The following is an 18,069-nucleotide window of genomic DNA, read 5'->3' as shown; positions in this document are numbered from 1 at the left end:
AACCATTTGGAAGAGGCCTCAGTTGGATTCTCCTAAGACAATAATAATAATAATAATAATAATAATAATAATAATAATAATAAAACAAATAAATATTTTTTTGCCTTTTTTTTTTGCAAAGATGATAAAGGGTTAGAAAAATGAATCAGGTGAACCACCTCTCACACACCCACAGCATGACATAATCCTACTGTAACAGTCAGTGAGGAACGCCTTACTGACACGTGCACAGTATGACATAAAATTTGATAATGTGCCAACTGTGCCAACACCGCCCGGTGACCTGTGGCGCTTGTATCCATATACAGAATTTCTGTTTTATATATAAATATATACAGTAGATAGATACAATATAAGGGCAGTGTAACAACCACTGACCTGGAAGCCTATCTCAGGTTTAATCTCAAATGACTGTGTATGTTTAGTGCTCCGTTGTAATTATAATTCTCTTCTTTATTGCAGGTGACATGTGTCTGTCTCCCGTTTGTCCTTCAATGACACTGAAAATAATACAACTGATGTTTGTGCTGCAGCCATAAAATGAATAAGTCACACTCATACCCTGGTCCACACTGTGTAAGTAGCACACCTACTCAGCCAGATATTGTATTTGTGCGTGAACTGAATGTGGTGAATGGTTTTGTGATTGGGTTCAGATTTGTTGCAGTGGTAATGTACTGTATACAGTGGTTTGGGCTGTGTGTTAGAAAACAAAATGAGGTTGTGACTTCTGAAGCAAGCACCTATTGTCACTCTCTCTCTCTCTCTCTCTCCGCTTAGTTCTCTAAATTTCATCACATCCTGGCTAAAGTACACCTCAAATACAGTAAGCTGTATTGATTATATGAGAGGAAAACATTTTGACGAATTTGCTTGTCATGTGATAACGGTGTAGATATTTAATAAACCCCTTTAAGATCAGATGTTCTATAAGATGTAAGAAGAACATGTTCATATTATTATTATTATTATTATAATAATGTATGTGACAGTGTCTTTCTGATTTAGAAAAAGTGGTGGCGATGTGAGTTTTAGTCCTGAAGGTGTGTTTAGTCATGACTGAATATTATATACATTTGACCATTAACTGACCAGACCTATTTAAGATTCCTTGTTAATACACAGCTACAGTATATTGTGTACTCACTGTAATACCAAGTAGCAATACAACTGTAAAATATAAGTTGAGGTTTGTTTAGTTGAGCCATAAATGGCTTAATATGATCCAAGAGTAGATGATTCCCGGAGAACGAGAGTCACTTACATCTTATGTACATACTGTACTGTATGATCTTTATATACCATAACAATCCAATCCAGATTTTATTGTGAAGACTAAACTCCTGGACTATTTCTTGGCATCAAGAATTAAGAGCATAGCCAAGCGCTGATTACTTTATTCTCTGTGGAGCTTGAAAGATAGACTGTACTGTGCCGGTTAATTCCCAGAATTTCTGGTATTTTTAATGAAGGCTTGAGGAATAGTTATCCAGGCTTTCTGAAAAACATTTATCATTTTCAGCCCAGTCCTTGTGCCTGACCAGTTTCAGAGGAATGATTTTTGTTTGCCAAGCCACGCAGTGACCACTGAATCACTGAAGCATGAAAAACATTTAACTTAAGACATAAACCAGTAAGAAACAGGTGCAGATGATGACAGACGATCAGGCCTGATGATGCTGAATGGTCAGAATAGACGAGAGGGGAAATGAGTTTTTTTGGGGGCAAATTGCTGCTGAGGTTAAATGATTAACCATTTGGTACAACATTAGTTCTTATTGTTATTTGCTATTTAATTTAGATAATTGTATTTAATATACAGAAACAAGAGGTTTCACTCCTGGTCATTTTGTAGCTCTGACCATACATACGGCAACATGTTTTAAGACAGAGGTGGCCAAGACTTTTGTCTCATTATTTACTATTATTAAAATCTAATATTATTAGTCTACTACAATATCACATCACATCAATTCAGGGGCAAAATCACCAGGGCGTACTTGAGGACATGTGACCATGCATTTTGTGTGAAAGAGCAAAATCCCAGCCCACTAATAAACCAACATCCATACGAACTCATGAAACTGCCCTCTGACGTGTACTATCCTGTGCATTATCGGCAGGAAGCAGCACTGAAGCAAAGAAAAAAAGAAAGGAAAAATGAACAGAAGCAAAAAAGAAAAAAACATTATTATGCATACATGTGTGTGTGAAAGAAACCAGCATTTACTACTAATAATGTGCATTAGAAGATAAAATTAAAACTGAATGTTAGTACTTATAGTATAAATATGAAACCAGATATTATGTCTATAGTTTATTAGTACATTGTTCTTAAGTACAATATGCAAAAAACAAGCCCTGATATACAGTATTTTGACTTAAGGTCTTTGCCTTAAATAGTACCCTAAATAAGCACTATATACTACTAAACCCACAAATGTGAATGAGGATTTCACCCTTCTATCAATGCAACACATAGCCTTACTCCAGCGCATTTTGTATGGAAAAAGGACAGGTTTCTATGTCAGTGAAAGGATATGGTATAGCTTTGTACTAAAGATCAGATGATTGTGAGTTCAGAGTTGCCACTGGTTCTTTCAGCAAAATTCATAACGCTCTTATATTCTTTAATTGAACCTGTTGCATGATGAACAGCAGGAACAAGTTCTGATCATATTTTGCAGAAAAATAATTTAATCATCCAGGTTATTATTAACAGTGTAATCAGACATGAGATGTGCAAACACTGGCTAGGTTTTAAATTTAAAGATTTTTCCTGTTTGGACAAATTTATTCAGATTGCAGTTACTACATAAACTGTTTATATGATTCCTAAATTGGTCTATAGACACTTAAGTTTATATATTATATCATTTATTGTTCACATATTTTTTATTATTTACTTAGTTATAATATTATTATATGCATGGTGGCGTAGTTAGTCCTCAGGAACAAGAGAGCTCTGGTTGTTTAAAATAACATAAAATGCATACATAATCCATCTGACTATTACAATTATATTACAAAGGTATATATATATATATATATATATATATATATATATATATTATACAATGGCAAAATATTAAATGCCTTTGTATTGGAATAGATTATCATTTAAATATTTTTCTGCATGTATTTTTTTCTCATTATCAAATGCTGAGCTGACCTTCCTAAGGTCACTTCACATCCTCCAAAGGAGCGCATATCACATTACATGAATACAGATTACAGTGTAACTAGGATATAACACAAACAGTATTCTGTTACAATGTGTAATTTGCTTTCAAGAATATCACTTGCACAATATCTCCAATCAATAAAGTTCAGTTTGTTTAGAAATTGTGCCCTTTACCCCACTTCCTGGAGGTGCAGACATAGGCATGGGATTTAAAAAATTTCAATATTTTTTTCCTTACTTGGCATGCCATTTAATTGAATTTGCAGCTAAATGATTAATCACTTATCTGTTCTCGTAATGAACCGAGGGTTCATCGTGCTAAGTTGCTGTTAACATTCTAAAGTTCAATACTTTCCTATAACAGCAGATCTTTTTTTATACCAAAGCAATTTGCCAGTGCTGACATTTTTTCATTAATTAATGAGTAACCCCAGGTTTATAGTTATACAGATGATATTGTTCATAGGCACATTTTATGTTGGGGAACACCTGCAAAAACAAATAGTTTCTGCTATCATTTAAATTATACCACCAAAATCACAAGCCGGTAATGTCTCTCAGAGCCATTTCTAAATAACGTCATATTTCAAGATCATTTCAAAATCTGTATACAAGTACACATTATTTCATATTGCCAATGACTAAAAGGCTGCTTTCCAAAAATTGGCCCTTGCTGAACAATCAGCACCTTGACTTAAGTGTGCAGCTGACCACATGTACAAATAAAAAGCCATCTAGAGGAAAATTTTACCCAGAGGTATATTTGGAAGCATAAAGGGGAGGCATTCATCCTCAAGAACACTGTACCAGCTGTTAAGCATGGTCGAGGTAGCACCATGCTTTCTGGTTGTTTTGCTTTTCTTCAGAATTCCTCAGCATACCTTCAAATCATCAGCTAGATCAGGGGTTCTCAAATTTAATATTAAGAAGTTTGGGATCTGATTTCTATTCAAGGTCAAAGCTCTGGAACGATTGGTGATAAGCAAATTACTTTAGTTAAAATAAATATAACTTAGAAGCAAAGTACATTTGCATTTAATGAAATCCGATACAAAATACAGTCAGACCTGATGGGAAAATTAACTTTAAAGTAGCTTACATAAAATCAATTTATCCTGTATATCGCTTTATCCTGTAGAGGAGACTTAGTGCACAAGGCAGGGCACTGTACATCCTGGACAGGGTGTCAATCACCTGAGGCAGGAATGTGCACACACACACACACACACACAAAGAAAAACCTCTCACGGGAAGAACGTGCAAACTCCATCCATAGGTGGAAATTAAACCCTCGACCCTGGAGGTGCGAAGCCACAGTGCTAATCACTATGCCAAGTTAGTGCAAAAGTAATGGCACTGTTTGCATGCAAATTGCTGTTTGAGAACCTAAACAGCCCCAACTTTCATGATTGAAAAGTTCAGCACAGGTGTTTTAAAAAGAAAAAGAAACCACAAGAGAGAGAGAGAGAGAAAATCTTCATTCACTGATTTTCATGCCTACATAATGTAAATAAGGAAAGGTAATGTTTTTAATGAATTTGTTGCATGATGCCCTAAGTGGCTTTTTAAATGCCACGTCTAAAAACGCGTGGCACGTGGCGTCACGCGTTTTTAGACGTGGCATTTAAAAAGCCACTTAGGGCATCATGCAACAAATTCATTTTCATCATACTTCAAGCGCGAGGAGAAATTTCACCTGCTGGTCCGAGCGAACAGAAAGACTGAAGCTGATGAGGTTGTTCTTGGCACGTGAGCTGCAGTGCACCTGCGGCATTCTCACTCGCTGCTGCGTGGACGCGCACGGAAAAACGCACGAGCGTCCGTCTATTGTGAGCGCGCTTCTTCATTTAAAATAACAACACTGGGCACGCAAAGAGATGCGGCGCGTGAAAGACAACCAGCATACTGTACACAGCGTCCTAGTGTGATACATGTCGCATTCTGCAGTCACTCAACTTTCCGAAACTTCGCTAGACATAGACACTGAGCATTTCTTTATATATTTGCATCGTGACATCCTTACCCGTGCAGGTGACGTAATGTCCCACTGACAGATGACGCGCCGTCTTGCTGATCCGTTAACGTTGCCATGACAACTGTTCGGAAACGGTTACGTCAAACAGGGAAATTGTTGAACCTTAACCTCGTGCCAGGAACGAGTAACGATCTCGAGGTGGATTACAAAGTGACTGATGAGTGTAAAACATGTTCACTTCGAGGTAATAAACATCCAATTTATTACGTTGTATAACTGGAAGTGTGGACAGGGTCCTGGATTAACTTGCCATGGGGTCCTGGAGTTTGTATATACAGTATGTTATAGAGTTCGTGTGTGTGTGTGTATATATATATATATATATATCCAAACCTGTTAATTATTGAATTAATTAATTTTGTAGCAACACTTTAAGGAAAGCAAGCACTATAAAGACAATGTTTGATGAGTTTGGTGTGGAAGAACTTGCCTGTCCCGCACAGAGCCCTGACCTCAACCCCACCTTTGGGATGAACTGGAACGGAGATTGCGAGCCAGGCGTCTCCTCCAACATCAGTGCCTGACCTCATAAACGCTCTACAGGATAAATGCGCATGAATTCCCACAGAAACACTTCAAAATCTTGTGGACAGCCTTCCAAGAGGGGTGGAAATTGTTATAGTTGCACAAGGTGGACCGACTCCATATTTAAGTATATAAATTTTGTTTCACCCAAATGAGGATGAGTTCCCTGTTGAGTCTGGTTCCTCTCAAGGTTTCTTCCTATTACCATCTCAGGGAGTTTTTCCTTGCCACTGTTGCCCTCGGCTTGCTCACCAGGGACAAACTGACCATTTTGATTCATACAAATTCACATTTCATACAAACTTAAATAATTTTTTTGATTGTGTAAAGCTCCTTTGATCGTGTAAAATTGCTAAAAGCGCTATACAAATAAAATTGAATTGAATTGAATTAAATTGAATAAATGGTTAGGACTGTCACCTTGCACCTCCAGGGTCCGGGTTTGATTCCCGGCCAGGATTAATTTCCGGGAATGCATGGATGTCCTTCCCGTGCTTGGTGGGTTTCCACTGGGTACTCCGGTTTCCTCCCACAGGTTGAAAGACCTGCAGATTAGGCTAATTGGCTTTCACAAATTGCCCGTAGTTTGTATGTGTATGTGCCTTGTCATGTATTGGCCCCTTGGCACAACACCTCGTGCCCTAAGTCTCCTGGGATAGGCTCCAGGTCGCCACAACCCTAAATACAGGATAAAGCGGTATAGACGCGAGTGAGTATTTGGATACAATGTCATTACAGGGTTGGCCAAATACTTTTGACCATATTGTGTGTTTGTTTGTCTGTGTGTGTGTGTGTGTGTGTGTGTGTGTGTGTGTATAAAACAGTATATTTACCCTAAATTGATAAATTTGGACCAAGCAGTGCTGATTTCCAAATGATATGCGCCAAATTATGGGGGTATTTCTATAAAATATGTATTTGGTATAATAATTTTGTGCCAGAAATTGGCCAGTTCAGTAACATCATTGCATCCTCAATTGACATAAAAGTTATGTTCGTAATGAGTGTTTGTTAAATATATAAATATAATAAGTAATATGACCTGAGTATTATATGACACATAAGGACATACTGTAAGGTTATATGTAAGAAATAAGACATGATGAATAACATTATATAACATAATTATTAATTATAGCCGATTATGATTGCATAATGATGGCTGGGCAAGACTCATTTGTGCCTGTGCGGACCAAAGTCTAGCCTGTTTGGCACAATTTTAATTTTTAAATAATAACTTATAATGCAGTATGAAAAAAAACCTGTGAAAAAAGTGAACGCTGGCCAAAGTAGAAATGCAACCGAACACCCAGTGCACCACAGCCTTCTTTGCACAGGTCCCATCTGGCAAAAGCGCTAGACTGGCCGACCCAGCCTCCAATGTCCACAGATTCCAATCCGATTTAGCACCCATAGGATGCGCCGGACAAGAAAGTTAGATTCATGGATGCCCCACCCTTCGACCATCTGTCCTGGTGCCAGAGCTGCCCAAGGGGAACCTTGACAAGATTAGGCATAATGTTTTGGTTAATCCGTGTATATGCAGTATACAGTATTTATCGTACTATTTCATAGTAATTTGCCAAAAAGGCGATTTTAATTAATTAAAGAATAACCCATGGTTAGTAGTTGTACAGTTAAAGTTTATAAGCACGTTTTATGTTTTAAAACACCTGCAAAAACAAATACTCTTTTTTTTTTTTATTACTCACATTATAGCAGCTATAAACACTCATCCCCTTATCGGCTTCACTTGTTTTTTTTTTTAAAAGGCAAAAAAAGAAGCTTGTAATATTATCATAAAGAAAAAGAGTGCAAGTCATTTGTCCTTAAGATCTGACTCTGCTAAAAAGTGATTACACGTACAAGCACACACACACACACACACAATCCGGCCACCGTGCCATCTATTCATCCTGTGTTTTTTTTGTTGATTAATAGCATTCTTCTGAACTCCATTAATTATTTAATTTAGTGCAGGTGCCATATGGACCATAATTCCATAATAATAACATCCATGTAGTCAGCAAAAAAAGGAAATATCCCAATATTCTGATAAAACATCCTGGTAACTCCAGTGGGGTGCAGGAGTACCCCCTGCATGTCCTATTTTTACTAATCACTTACATCGGTTGTCTACAGTAGTCCTAGTTCTTGTTGTCTTGTTTTCAAGTCTTTACTTGAATTAATGTTTGTTGTCATGTATGCCAAGCATCACTTCTAGTCTAGATGTTCTGTAACAGTTCATGTTTATGCCTCTTGTTTTAAGGCTTTTGGTCGATTGTTTGTACTTTAATTAACAGATTTTCTGCACTCGCATCCACCTTTGCCTTCGTTATGAATAAAAAGCAAACAGCTCACACCCCAGTACATATCTTACGAAAGGAATCCTGTAAACCGTTGGCAGAACAGCTACAAATGGCTCAGGAATATCTTAAAAAAATTATAAAAAGTAATAAAAATTTAGACTGCACATTATGTTTAATGTCAGAATCGAGAACGTGTGCATGAAGTGTGATGAGTGCGTTGTGTTTATAGACTGTATTAAGTGTAGCTCTTTCTACTGCTATTGCTTTTCATCTACAGATAAAGCGATGGTTAATGATTAACGGCACCAATGGCAAGTGTGTGCTTTGTGTGTGCGTGTGTGTGTTTTTGAAATGTTCAGTTAAGTATATGGTTTAGAGTTTTATTGAAACGGTGAGTAAATTCTCCTGAAGCTCAAGTCATGTAGTAAAGGTGCATAAAGGTTCAGTAGGTGTGTGTTAAAGGGAAACGTGTGTGTGCGGTTGGTCACTTTGCTGTGTTTGAAGGCGAGACATGGATTTTCTTTATACGCAGGTCAGTAATCTGTAAAACTCTGATGTCGGATGTTGGCAACATGATAAAGTAGCTTGTGTTAAGTTGCTAGGTGAAGAGTTCAGTATTAATGTTTGAAAGCAGTATTACTATTTCACCCAACTGTAAGATTATACCTTAAAACACAGCTGATAATCAGTTAATACACTGAAATGTCCATATCTTAAACCGAAAAAACGTGCAGGTCCTTATCCAATGTGCAAATAGAAAGTTGTGTGTGTATGTGTGTGTGTGTGTGTGTGTGTGTGTGTTTGTTTGTTTTCAGTGTTCATATAGCATGTTCTGATTGGTCAGGCAGACCAGCACCTAAAATGCAATGTGTTCTGGAAAATAATACTTAAAAAATTCTAATAGGTTTAAATCCCATAAGGTTACATTAGATCTTGTTAGAGCTTTTAATTAATGGGATATTTAGAGGTGAGGATTTGATGGATAAGTTAGTTGGTGGGGGTTGGGGAAAATGAAGAATAGAGGGGTTTGGGGTTTATGCAAAAGAAGACAAGGACAAAGAAGAGAAGGGTCCCAAAAAAGATGAAGAATAGATTGGTTAAGGGTTGATGCAGAAGAGAGGGTTAAGGGTTGATTAAAAAATTAAGGGTTAGGGATGAAAGAAAATGTAGCGCATAAGGGCTAATGTAATAATTGGTCATTAAAAAATAATGGAAAATTTACGTGGTCAGGGAAATGTTATGGACTTTATGCTGATGGAACAGTTATAGTGTTAATAGAACCAATTTGTTTTACAGGCTGTGGGGACAGTTAGGTTAAGGGCATAAGGAGCAGCTATGGAACCAAGGAGTCATGAGCAGAAGGAATATTTTTAGGGAGTTTAGGGAGCCATTAGGGTTCATGGGCTAATGGGGTATATTGGGGTTACAGGCTGAAATGACAGTTAGGGGTAAGGGTTAACAGATCAGTTGGAAGTTAAGGCGTCATGGAGCACTTAAGGTTTAATGGTTGATGAGGTAGTTTAGGGTCAGCTGTTAGTGAGGAATTTAGGGGTAAAATGTATAAAAACATACAGTATGATGTCAAGGGCAAATCAATTATTCAAGGGCTTAAGGAATCCATTAGGTGTTACGGGCTAATGAAGCAGTTAGAGGGTTATGAAAAGTGCTGGGGATTATTGTCTGAAGCAGCAGTTAAGGTAGAAAGGTTGAAGGAGCAATTAAGGGTTACAGACTGATGGAGCATTTAGGTGGAGCATTTATGGGTATCAGACTGGTACTGTAGAGCATCTAGGGGTTAAAGACTGGTGGAGCAAATGTGGGTTAAGAGCTTCAACAGTCTGATATGGATTAATGACTAAATGTGTATTTTATGATTATTAAACCAGTAGGGACTATAGACATAAGGGGTCATTAGGGTTTAAAGGTTGATGAGCAAGTTTTAGGTAAGGGTTCATGGAACATTTAGGGCTTGATGGAGAAAAGGATGATGGGGCAGTTGGAGTCAATAGTTGATGAAGTTGTTATGGGTTAAAGTGTATAAGAAGACTTATAGGCAAAATCAGTGATTAAGGGTTGGGGTATAAAGCTGAAGGCTGACGCAGCAGTTAGGGTTTAAAAGTTGATGAAGCAGTAAGAGGGGAAAAGGTTCATCGAGCAGTTAAAGTGGTAAAAGGCTCATGGGGCAATTTGGGGTAAGGGATAATGGAGCAGTAAAGGGTAATGGCTGATGGAGAAAAGATAATTTAAGGAGTCGGGGATGTAGAAATTAGGAGTTACAGTAAGTAGTAGCGAGGAGTTGGAAATCAATAGCAGATGAAGACATTAGGGGTTGCAGGATTAGAAGCTGAATGGCAGTCAGGGATTAAGGGCAAAAAAATGAAGCAAATAGAGGATAAATACTGATGAAGAAAGGAAACAGATGTATTTTTCGTAATCCACCCATCCATCCATCTATCCATGCATGAATCTATTCATTCATTTATTCGTTAATTCTTTGTTTCGTTTCCATGCATTCGGTTTGCTTCACTAAATGCACCATGCAGAACCCTGAAATAATATGCGTTGGCACTCAGTGTTAAATTCAAACACTTTTCCAGACATTTTTTATATCAGCTATAATTCAGTGCCAAACAAAACAAACCCTTCCAGAAATGGAGATGTACTCCATATTCAGGACTCCTCCATCAACTCCATCAATTGCTTGAGTAGGTTTGTAAAGGACAGTCTTTCAGCTGAGTATTTGAGATTGAAATCATTTAATTGAAATCATGCCATTTTATCAGAATGACTTTCAGCTGTTATGTAAGGTCAACACACATGCAAACATATTTATGGGGTGAACAAAAGAGTCAATATTTAACTGCAAATAAATGTTTAAGAGAATAGTTTAAGAGAGAGAGAGAGAGAGAGAGAGAACAAACTCAGATACATTCAAATGCTGCTTACATCGTCAAGAACAATGTAATCTTTTCACACACACACACACACACACAAACTGCTGCTGTAATTGCACATAAGTGAAGGGCAATCACATTTGGACCAGCAGAGGCAACACTTCTGGAGTGAACGGGAAAAACTGGTTTGATCATTGTTTAATAAGGAACTGAATCACTGAATTAACACATCACACATTGCTGAACAGCTGAGCATGACTGAGGTACGTTGAAAGTATGCATAGCGATTTAAACTGGATTTAAACACTCCATAAACTTGCTTGCATCTGCTTGAGAAATTACTGAACACATTGAATTATTTTTGTTCTCATTTTGAATTAGTCTTTTTTTTAGTCTTATCATTAGTCCTACTTTTTCCTGGAGCAGGTAGGGTTTGGGTCAGGTAAACATTGGTCAAGGGTTCATCTTCTGAAACTTTTGCAATCTTTGTTTATTATTATTATTATTATTATTATTATTATTATTATTATTATTTAAGACAGCATTTCGTTACAAATTATATAATCATCAGCAACTTAGATAAAACACATTAAAATATTTTTAGTGAAAATAGATAGCCAGCTTGTGTTTTAAAATAATTCTTGTTGGATGTAAATTGGCTATTTTTTATTATAAATATTATTTATTATAATTTTTATGTCATCATTTGGTAATTATTGCTAGACTTACAGATTCATACTAGGCTTAGAACATTCTGTATTCGGAATTTGTTCGTATTAGTAATCACAGGCTACTAAATTGAGTAGCATTGTATTGTATTACAACAGATTTAGTGATACACAAAAATTATTTTGGTCTTGGGTAGCTTTTACATATTGATATTCTGTCTATTTTAATACAAAATCCTAGATTCAGGAACAAAATGTTTTGGTATTTGGCCTCTGGTGCGCAGGCATGTTGGAACAGGAAGGGGTCTTCCCCAAACTCTTCCTACAAAGTTGGGAGCATGAGGTTGTCCCAAATGTCTTGGCATGCTGAAGCATTAAGAGTTCCTTTCACTGGACTAAGTTGCCAAGCCCAATTCGTTGGAACCCCATGCCAGTTCCAACATGACTAGTGCACAAATCAAGGTCCATTTAGTCATGGATGAGCGAGATTGGTGTGTAAGAACTTGACTGTCCTGACCTCAACCGTATAGAACTCCTTATTGAATGAATTAGAAACTGTGAGCCAGACCTTCTCGTCCAACATGAGTGTCTGACCTCACAAATTCTGGAAACGCTTCTGGATAAATGGTCAAAAAGTCCAAAAAAACCCACTCCTAAAGCTTGTGGAAAGGCTGAAGCTGTTATAGCTGCTCATATTGAACCCTATGGATTAAGAATTGGATGTTACTGAAGTTCATAGGCATGTCAGGGCAGGCGAGCAAATACGTTTGACAATATATACATTACTATTTTAAAGAAAGACATTTATCCAAGTATTAGTTATTAGGAAGTCCTCATGTTTGTAATTATGTTAGTTATTCTATTATTTAGGTGCTGCCCAAAAAGGGCATGTGTGTTTGTGTGTATGAAATAACTATAATTCCTAAACGGTTAATGCCACATTTTTGGCTTTTGCTTATTTACTGTATGCTTAAAACCTAATGACTTTGTCACACAATAACAAGAAAAACCTCATCATGTATAAAATGGATGTGCATCAAGATGCATCAATAATCAATTTTATGATTCATTCTTAAACTGCTTTGCTGAAACAACATTTACCATATACTGTACTGTACTCAGAGACATAACTTTATGCACTCTCTTGAATTTACTAAAAGAAAAAAATTGTCATATTGCCAAAAAAACGTCAAACATAAAGCAGAAAAACCTACACTGACACTGGAGACTACTTTAAAAATAAATGCAACTTCATAAAAAGCAAGGGGAAAAAAGTCCACTATTAAAAATCTTATTACAGAGAATGCCTAAATATTATAAACATGTGACTTACCTTGTTATTTTTTGATGGAAAATATATATGTTCTTTACTGTATATATTTAAGCATCAATGAATTGTTAAGTGGATATCATCAGACGTGCTTTTCTTTCTTTCTTTCTTTTTTACAGCCCGTGTTGCCTACCATTTCCACACCTCCGATACCAGAAGAGGAAGATGAAGACCTGAACAAAGCTTTTGGTGTTCAGAGATTTCAGCAGATTCTGAGTCCGACTTCACGTGAGCCTAATGAGCACCGACACTTCAGCGAGGAGGACTTCCTGTGTGAGTACCTTAACATCTCTTGGGTAATAAAAATACACACTAAAATTACAGACAATTCTTGTGACCCATCACAGGCAACAGTACAGCAATCTGTAGATATTCAACTATGGGCCTATATCAGGCATCAAACATCTTAAAGATGGATTATATGAAAAATTTAAATAAGGAAATATCATTCAGGAAAAAAAAAAGATTTTATGCGTCCATATCCGACTGCACCTGATGTCTGTGATGTACTGTATGTGTGTGTCATTCAGATCACCGTCACTCTTCACATCACACCCGTCACCATCTGTCCAAACACACCGATGGCCGGAGAAAGAGGACTGGAAAAAAGAAAAGGAGTAAAGAGCAACACCTGAGTGAAGACCTTGGCGGTCAGGATGGAGAGGAAGAGGAAGAAACACACACTGAAAAATCTGAGACTGAGAAGCAGGATAGTGTACAGGTACATACTGCACCACACCTACCAAGTAGTGCGGTAGGCATGTGTGTGTGTGTGTGTGTTTGTGTCATAGTAATGAGTATAAGTGCACAAAACATTAAGCCCTATATCCTGCTCACTACCAATAATGCCTTACTTATTATTTCTCAAAAATGGCCAAGTGCACCGTGGGTACTGTGTACCTGCTCACTACCATGTCCACACTTATAATAGAAAATTTACAGTGAGTCCAGTATGTTATAGCAACAGTTAATTTTCATACTTTATAATTGTTTTTTGTCTCCTGCTCAGTTCTTCCTGTGTGATGAAGATGTTTTCTCTCCTGATGATGAAAACACGGCTGGGAACAAGCAGACTACTACAGAAACACACGACGGCAGCACCACTGCAGCTGGGGATCACCTACACATTGAGAGTGAAACAGGGAATGACAACAGTCTGACTGAGTGAGTACACACACACACACACACACACACACACACATTATTGTAGACTGGTCACACCTCAGCAATAAAAATGCAAATGATTCCCTGTAATGATATTTCATACTGTACACGTCACACATACTGTAATATCCTAGTCAAAGTACTGTCTCTGTTATGTTTCACGTCCCCCTTAAATACATACTGTAAATCCACAGCTTCAGATCCATAATTCTATTGTTCCATTTTTTTTCATCGCAGAAAAATCATTCACATATCATAATATCTAATCATAAGGTTTTCCTTTTTTAATAATACAGTATGTGATCAGTATGTTAAACACATGTTGGTACACCATGCTTAGAATTTCCTCAACTACTCTAGTCTTAGTTCCCTTGGCGACAAATCTACAGTATAGTTAAACTTCTATTGTTTTTATAGCCAGCTTAGATGGTTACACTGTATAGTTCCTGTCTTTTGTTGCCTATATTGTTTCTTCTTAATTCCTTTATCCACTTCCCTTATTCCAGCACCATAGATTAAGTTCCCTACTTTCAGCTCCCTTAATTATATATATACTGTATATATACGATTATATATAATATTTATGATTTTTTATATATATATATATATATATATATATATATATATATATATATATATATATATATATACATTGAGGTGAATAAGTATTTGATCACCCTGTAATTTTGCAAGTTCTCTTAATTAGAAATAATGGAGGGGTCTACCATTTTCAGCATAGGTGCATTTCCACTTTGAAAGACAGAATCTAAAAAGAAAAATCCGGAAATTAAATTGTATGATTTTTTAACAATTTATTTGTGAATTACTGTGTCAAATAAGTATTTGATCACTTGCTTATCATCCAGATTTCTGACCCTCAAAGACCTGTTATTTGGCTTTTAAATAGTCCATGTGCTTCTTACAGAGCCACTCCTTGGTTTTCCTGATTGTGTGCTTTGGGTCATTGTCATGTTGGAAGATCCAGCCATGACCCATCTTTAATGCTCTGACTGAGGAAAGGAGGTTTTTGCCCAATATGTTACAATACATAGCCCCGTTCATCCTCTCCTTAATACTGTGCAGTCGTCCTGTCCCCTGTGTAGAAAAACATCCCCAGAGCATGATGCTTCCAGCCCCACGCTTCACTGTACTGTAGGTATGGTATTATTGGGATGATACTCATCATTCTTCTTCCTCCAAACATGGCGAATGAAGTTAAGACCAAAAAGTTCTACTTTGGTCTCATCTGACCACAGGAATTTCTCCCATGACTCCTCTGGATTATCCAGATGGTCCCTGGCAAACTTCAGACTTCAGAATTCACAAATAAATTGTTTAAAAATCATACAATGTCCGGATTTTTCTGTCTCTCAAAGTGGAAATGCACCTATGCTGAAAATGGTAGACCCCTCCATGATTTCTAAGTAAGAGAACTTGCGAAACCACAAGGTGATCAAATACTTATTGACCTCACTGTGTGTGTGTATATATATATATATATATATATATATATATATACACACACAAAAAAACATTCAGGTCTTCTTTAAGTGTGTGTGTGTGTGTGTGTGTGTGTGTGTCAGCAGGAGTCTTGTTACTTATTACACTCTGTCTCATTACTAAACGATTGCTATAGCAACTGCTCCTTTTTTCCTCCTTTCTCCATTACCCCCTGCTTTACTTACTTGGATCACCGTGCGATCTGTATATACAGTATTATGCGTTAGTGTCTACAAAGTGTGTCTTTTTAATTTTTTATTTTTCCATTACGGTTGAGTCAGCGTTTTCATACCATCATGGTGAGTGTTTTATTGATTTTGACTGCACTGTATTAACTGTATTTAAGAGCAGTGCATGTTTTTATTACGTGTGCGTGTTAGTTGTTTCTTAGCAGATGATTGTATGCAAATTTTAATTAGAATTTTTTTTTCATAAAAAAAAAAAAACCTGGTGAATAACCTGTTCTATGCCATAAAAAAATAAAACCTTGTTTATTTAATTACAAATTACATACAATTTGCAAACTCAACGATCAAAACTGGTTGTGGAAGGTCCTATTACAGATGAACTTATAGTCATAAGTATAGTTAAATTTACATTTTTATTTCTGTAGAGATTTTAGCAACCCTCTTATTGACAAAGCATCTTCACGGAGGTCTAGACATAGGATCAAAAGAGAAATCCATTTATAGGTGACTTCAAATAATCTAAAATATTTGTTTTCCTTTTTTTATTAATTGTTGCATATTATTTTAATAATAAGTTAAACAAATAAATAGACAAAACAAATAAATAAACAATACAAAATACAATACAAAAATACAAAGTGGGTTACAAACCCGAGTTAAAGGACATGTTATAGATGTTAAAAAAGTTATATGTTATGGAGATTTGGAGAGACAAACTAAGCGGGAAAGTGATTGGTTGCTGGCATTATTATTATATTGGCATTGTTACATGTTATTCAGTGTAGGGTCAAACCCAAAGTGTGGGTGAGATAGCTAACAGAATTAATAATGAAGAAGTGACATTTTGGACACAATATTATTATTATTATTATTATTATTATTATTATTATATAAGAGGAAATAGATCACAAAAAAAACATACCTACTAGTCTGCTGCCTAACAGACCTTACAGCTTGTGCTGATATGTAGTTGTAAATGTTGCTTCTGGTGAAATCTGGTGCAACTGCTAAGCTTTCATATTTATTTCAAAAGTTATAAACATAAAAATTGTGTAGCATGCCATGTAGCATGTCATTATCACTAATCTCGTAACTAATTTCGTTTTTTACTAAGGAGTATATATATTCTTTTTCTTATCTAAATATACAGTACTTGAGGTGGTAACCAGCGGAACTGGTTCGATTCCCGCCTCAGGTCTGGGTGCATGGAGTTTGCATGTTCTGCCTCTGCTTGCTGGGTTTCCTCCCACAGTCCAAAGACATGCAGATTGCCTGATTTCCAAATTGCTTGTAGCATGTGAATGTCTGTGATGGATTGGCACACTGTCACATGCCCTAAGGCTCCTGGGATAGGCTCCAGGCTCACAACCACCCTGTACACAGGATACAGCTATATAGATTTTGAGTGAGTGAGTGATATTTCTATTCATGTCACATTTCAGAGATCCAACCTACTACCGCTTCCATCTAATCTACTCATACGTGAAGAGTAAGATGAAATATACAAATTGAAAACTAAACACTCTTTGTTGTACGAAGATGGCACTGTGTGTCAAAGCACATAGCCGTTAAAAAAACAGAACATTTTTAAAACATGTTTTGTTATGTTTGCATTATTATGTTTTAATAAATATGTATAGGGGTCAGGATTAAGCAATATAGAAACAGATTTCTTTTTCAGCACACCCTGGGCAATATGGTAAACTCAATTTTCTTTCATTACAATGTAAACATGACATAAAACAGATTTATAAGATCATGTGTTTTTATGGTGGTTTTTGGTTGTTTCTGTGACCAAAACATGTACATTTTATGAGTTCTACATTTTTGCGACAAAATTCCAGTAGCAATAAGATTTACGTGTTTTAAAGTAATGATAACTTTGGTTCTACATGACATATTAGAAAATCCATATCTGAAGCCATATCTGAAGCCATATATGAAGCCTCTCCATAAACACACAGCGGCAGAACTTCCATATAAGCAGATTTTATTTATTTATTTAAATCGGTCATTGACCAATGCTGTGTTTAAGTTTTAGGGGTTCCTGGGTTGTTTTTAAAGAAGAGCCTGTACATAATGAGAATCTGTGTTTCTCTGAAGCGCATGTGATCATCAGTACACTGTTCATACTGTATTCTGTATATGGGCATCCATTGCATTTACTGCCTCTGAGTACACTACTCTCGTGGTAGCAGAAAAACGGGTGAAAGAGCGGTAGCGGGAAAGGGAACTCCCAGATCCGACAACACAATGTCAAACTCGTCATGGA

At 36.6% G+C, this 18,069-nt stretch overlaps 1 protein-coding gene across 3 annotated transcripts in view; it reads left to right on the top strand.

The window, feature by feature from the left end:
• LOC128513976 (anion exchange protein 2-like) overlaps positions 1-18,069 on the top strand; it is a 51,497-nt gene that overhangs the window by 2,536 nt on the left and 30,892 nt on the right. Inside the window, exons 2-5 of one of the 3 annotated variants that reach the window (XM_053487568.1) lie at positions 463-576; positions 13,065-13,218; positions 13,476-13,666; positions 13,955-14,109. In XM_053487568.1, coding sequence (XP_053343543.1) covers positions 541-576; positions 13,065-13,218; positions 13,476-13,666; positions 13,955-14,109 — 536 coding nt within the window. In that variant the 5' untranslated portion in view covers positions 463-540. Of the gene's footprint in view, positions 1-462; positions 577-8,476; positions 8,586-11,101; positions 11,211-13,064; positions 13,219-13,475; positions 13,667-13,954; positions 14,110-18,069 lie in introns of those variants that run through there. The other 2 variants (XM_053487569.1, XM_053487570.1) reach the window with 2 other exon arrangements.

This window comes from Clarias gariepinus, chromosome 26 (genome assembly GCF_024256425.1).
Source record: "Clarias gariepinus isolate MV-2021 ecotype Netherlands chromosome 26, CGAR_prim_01v2, whole genome shotgun sequence".
Lineage (NCBI taxonomy): Eukaryota > Metazoa > Chordata > Actinopteri > Siluriformes > Clariidae > Clarias > Clarias gariepinus.
This window is presented reverse-complemented; position numbering and strand designations above follow the sequence as displayed.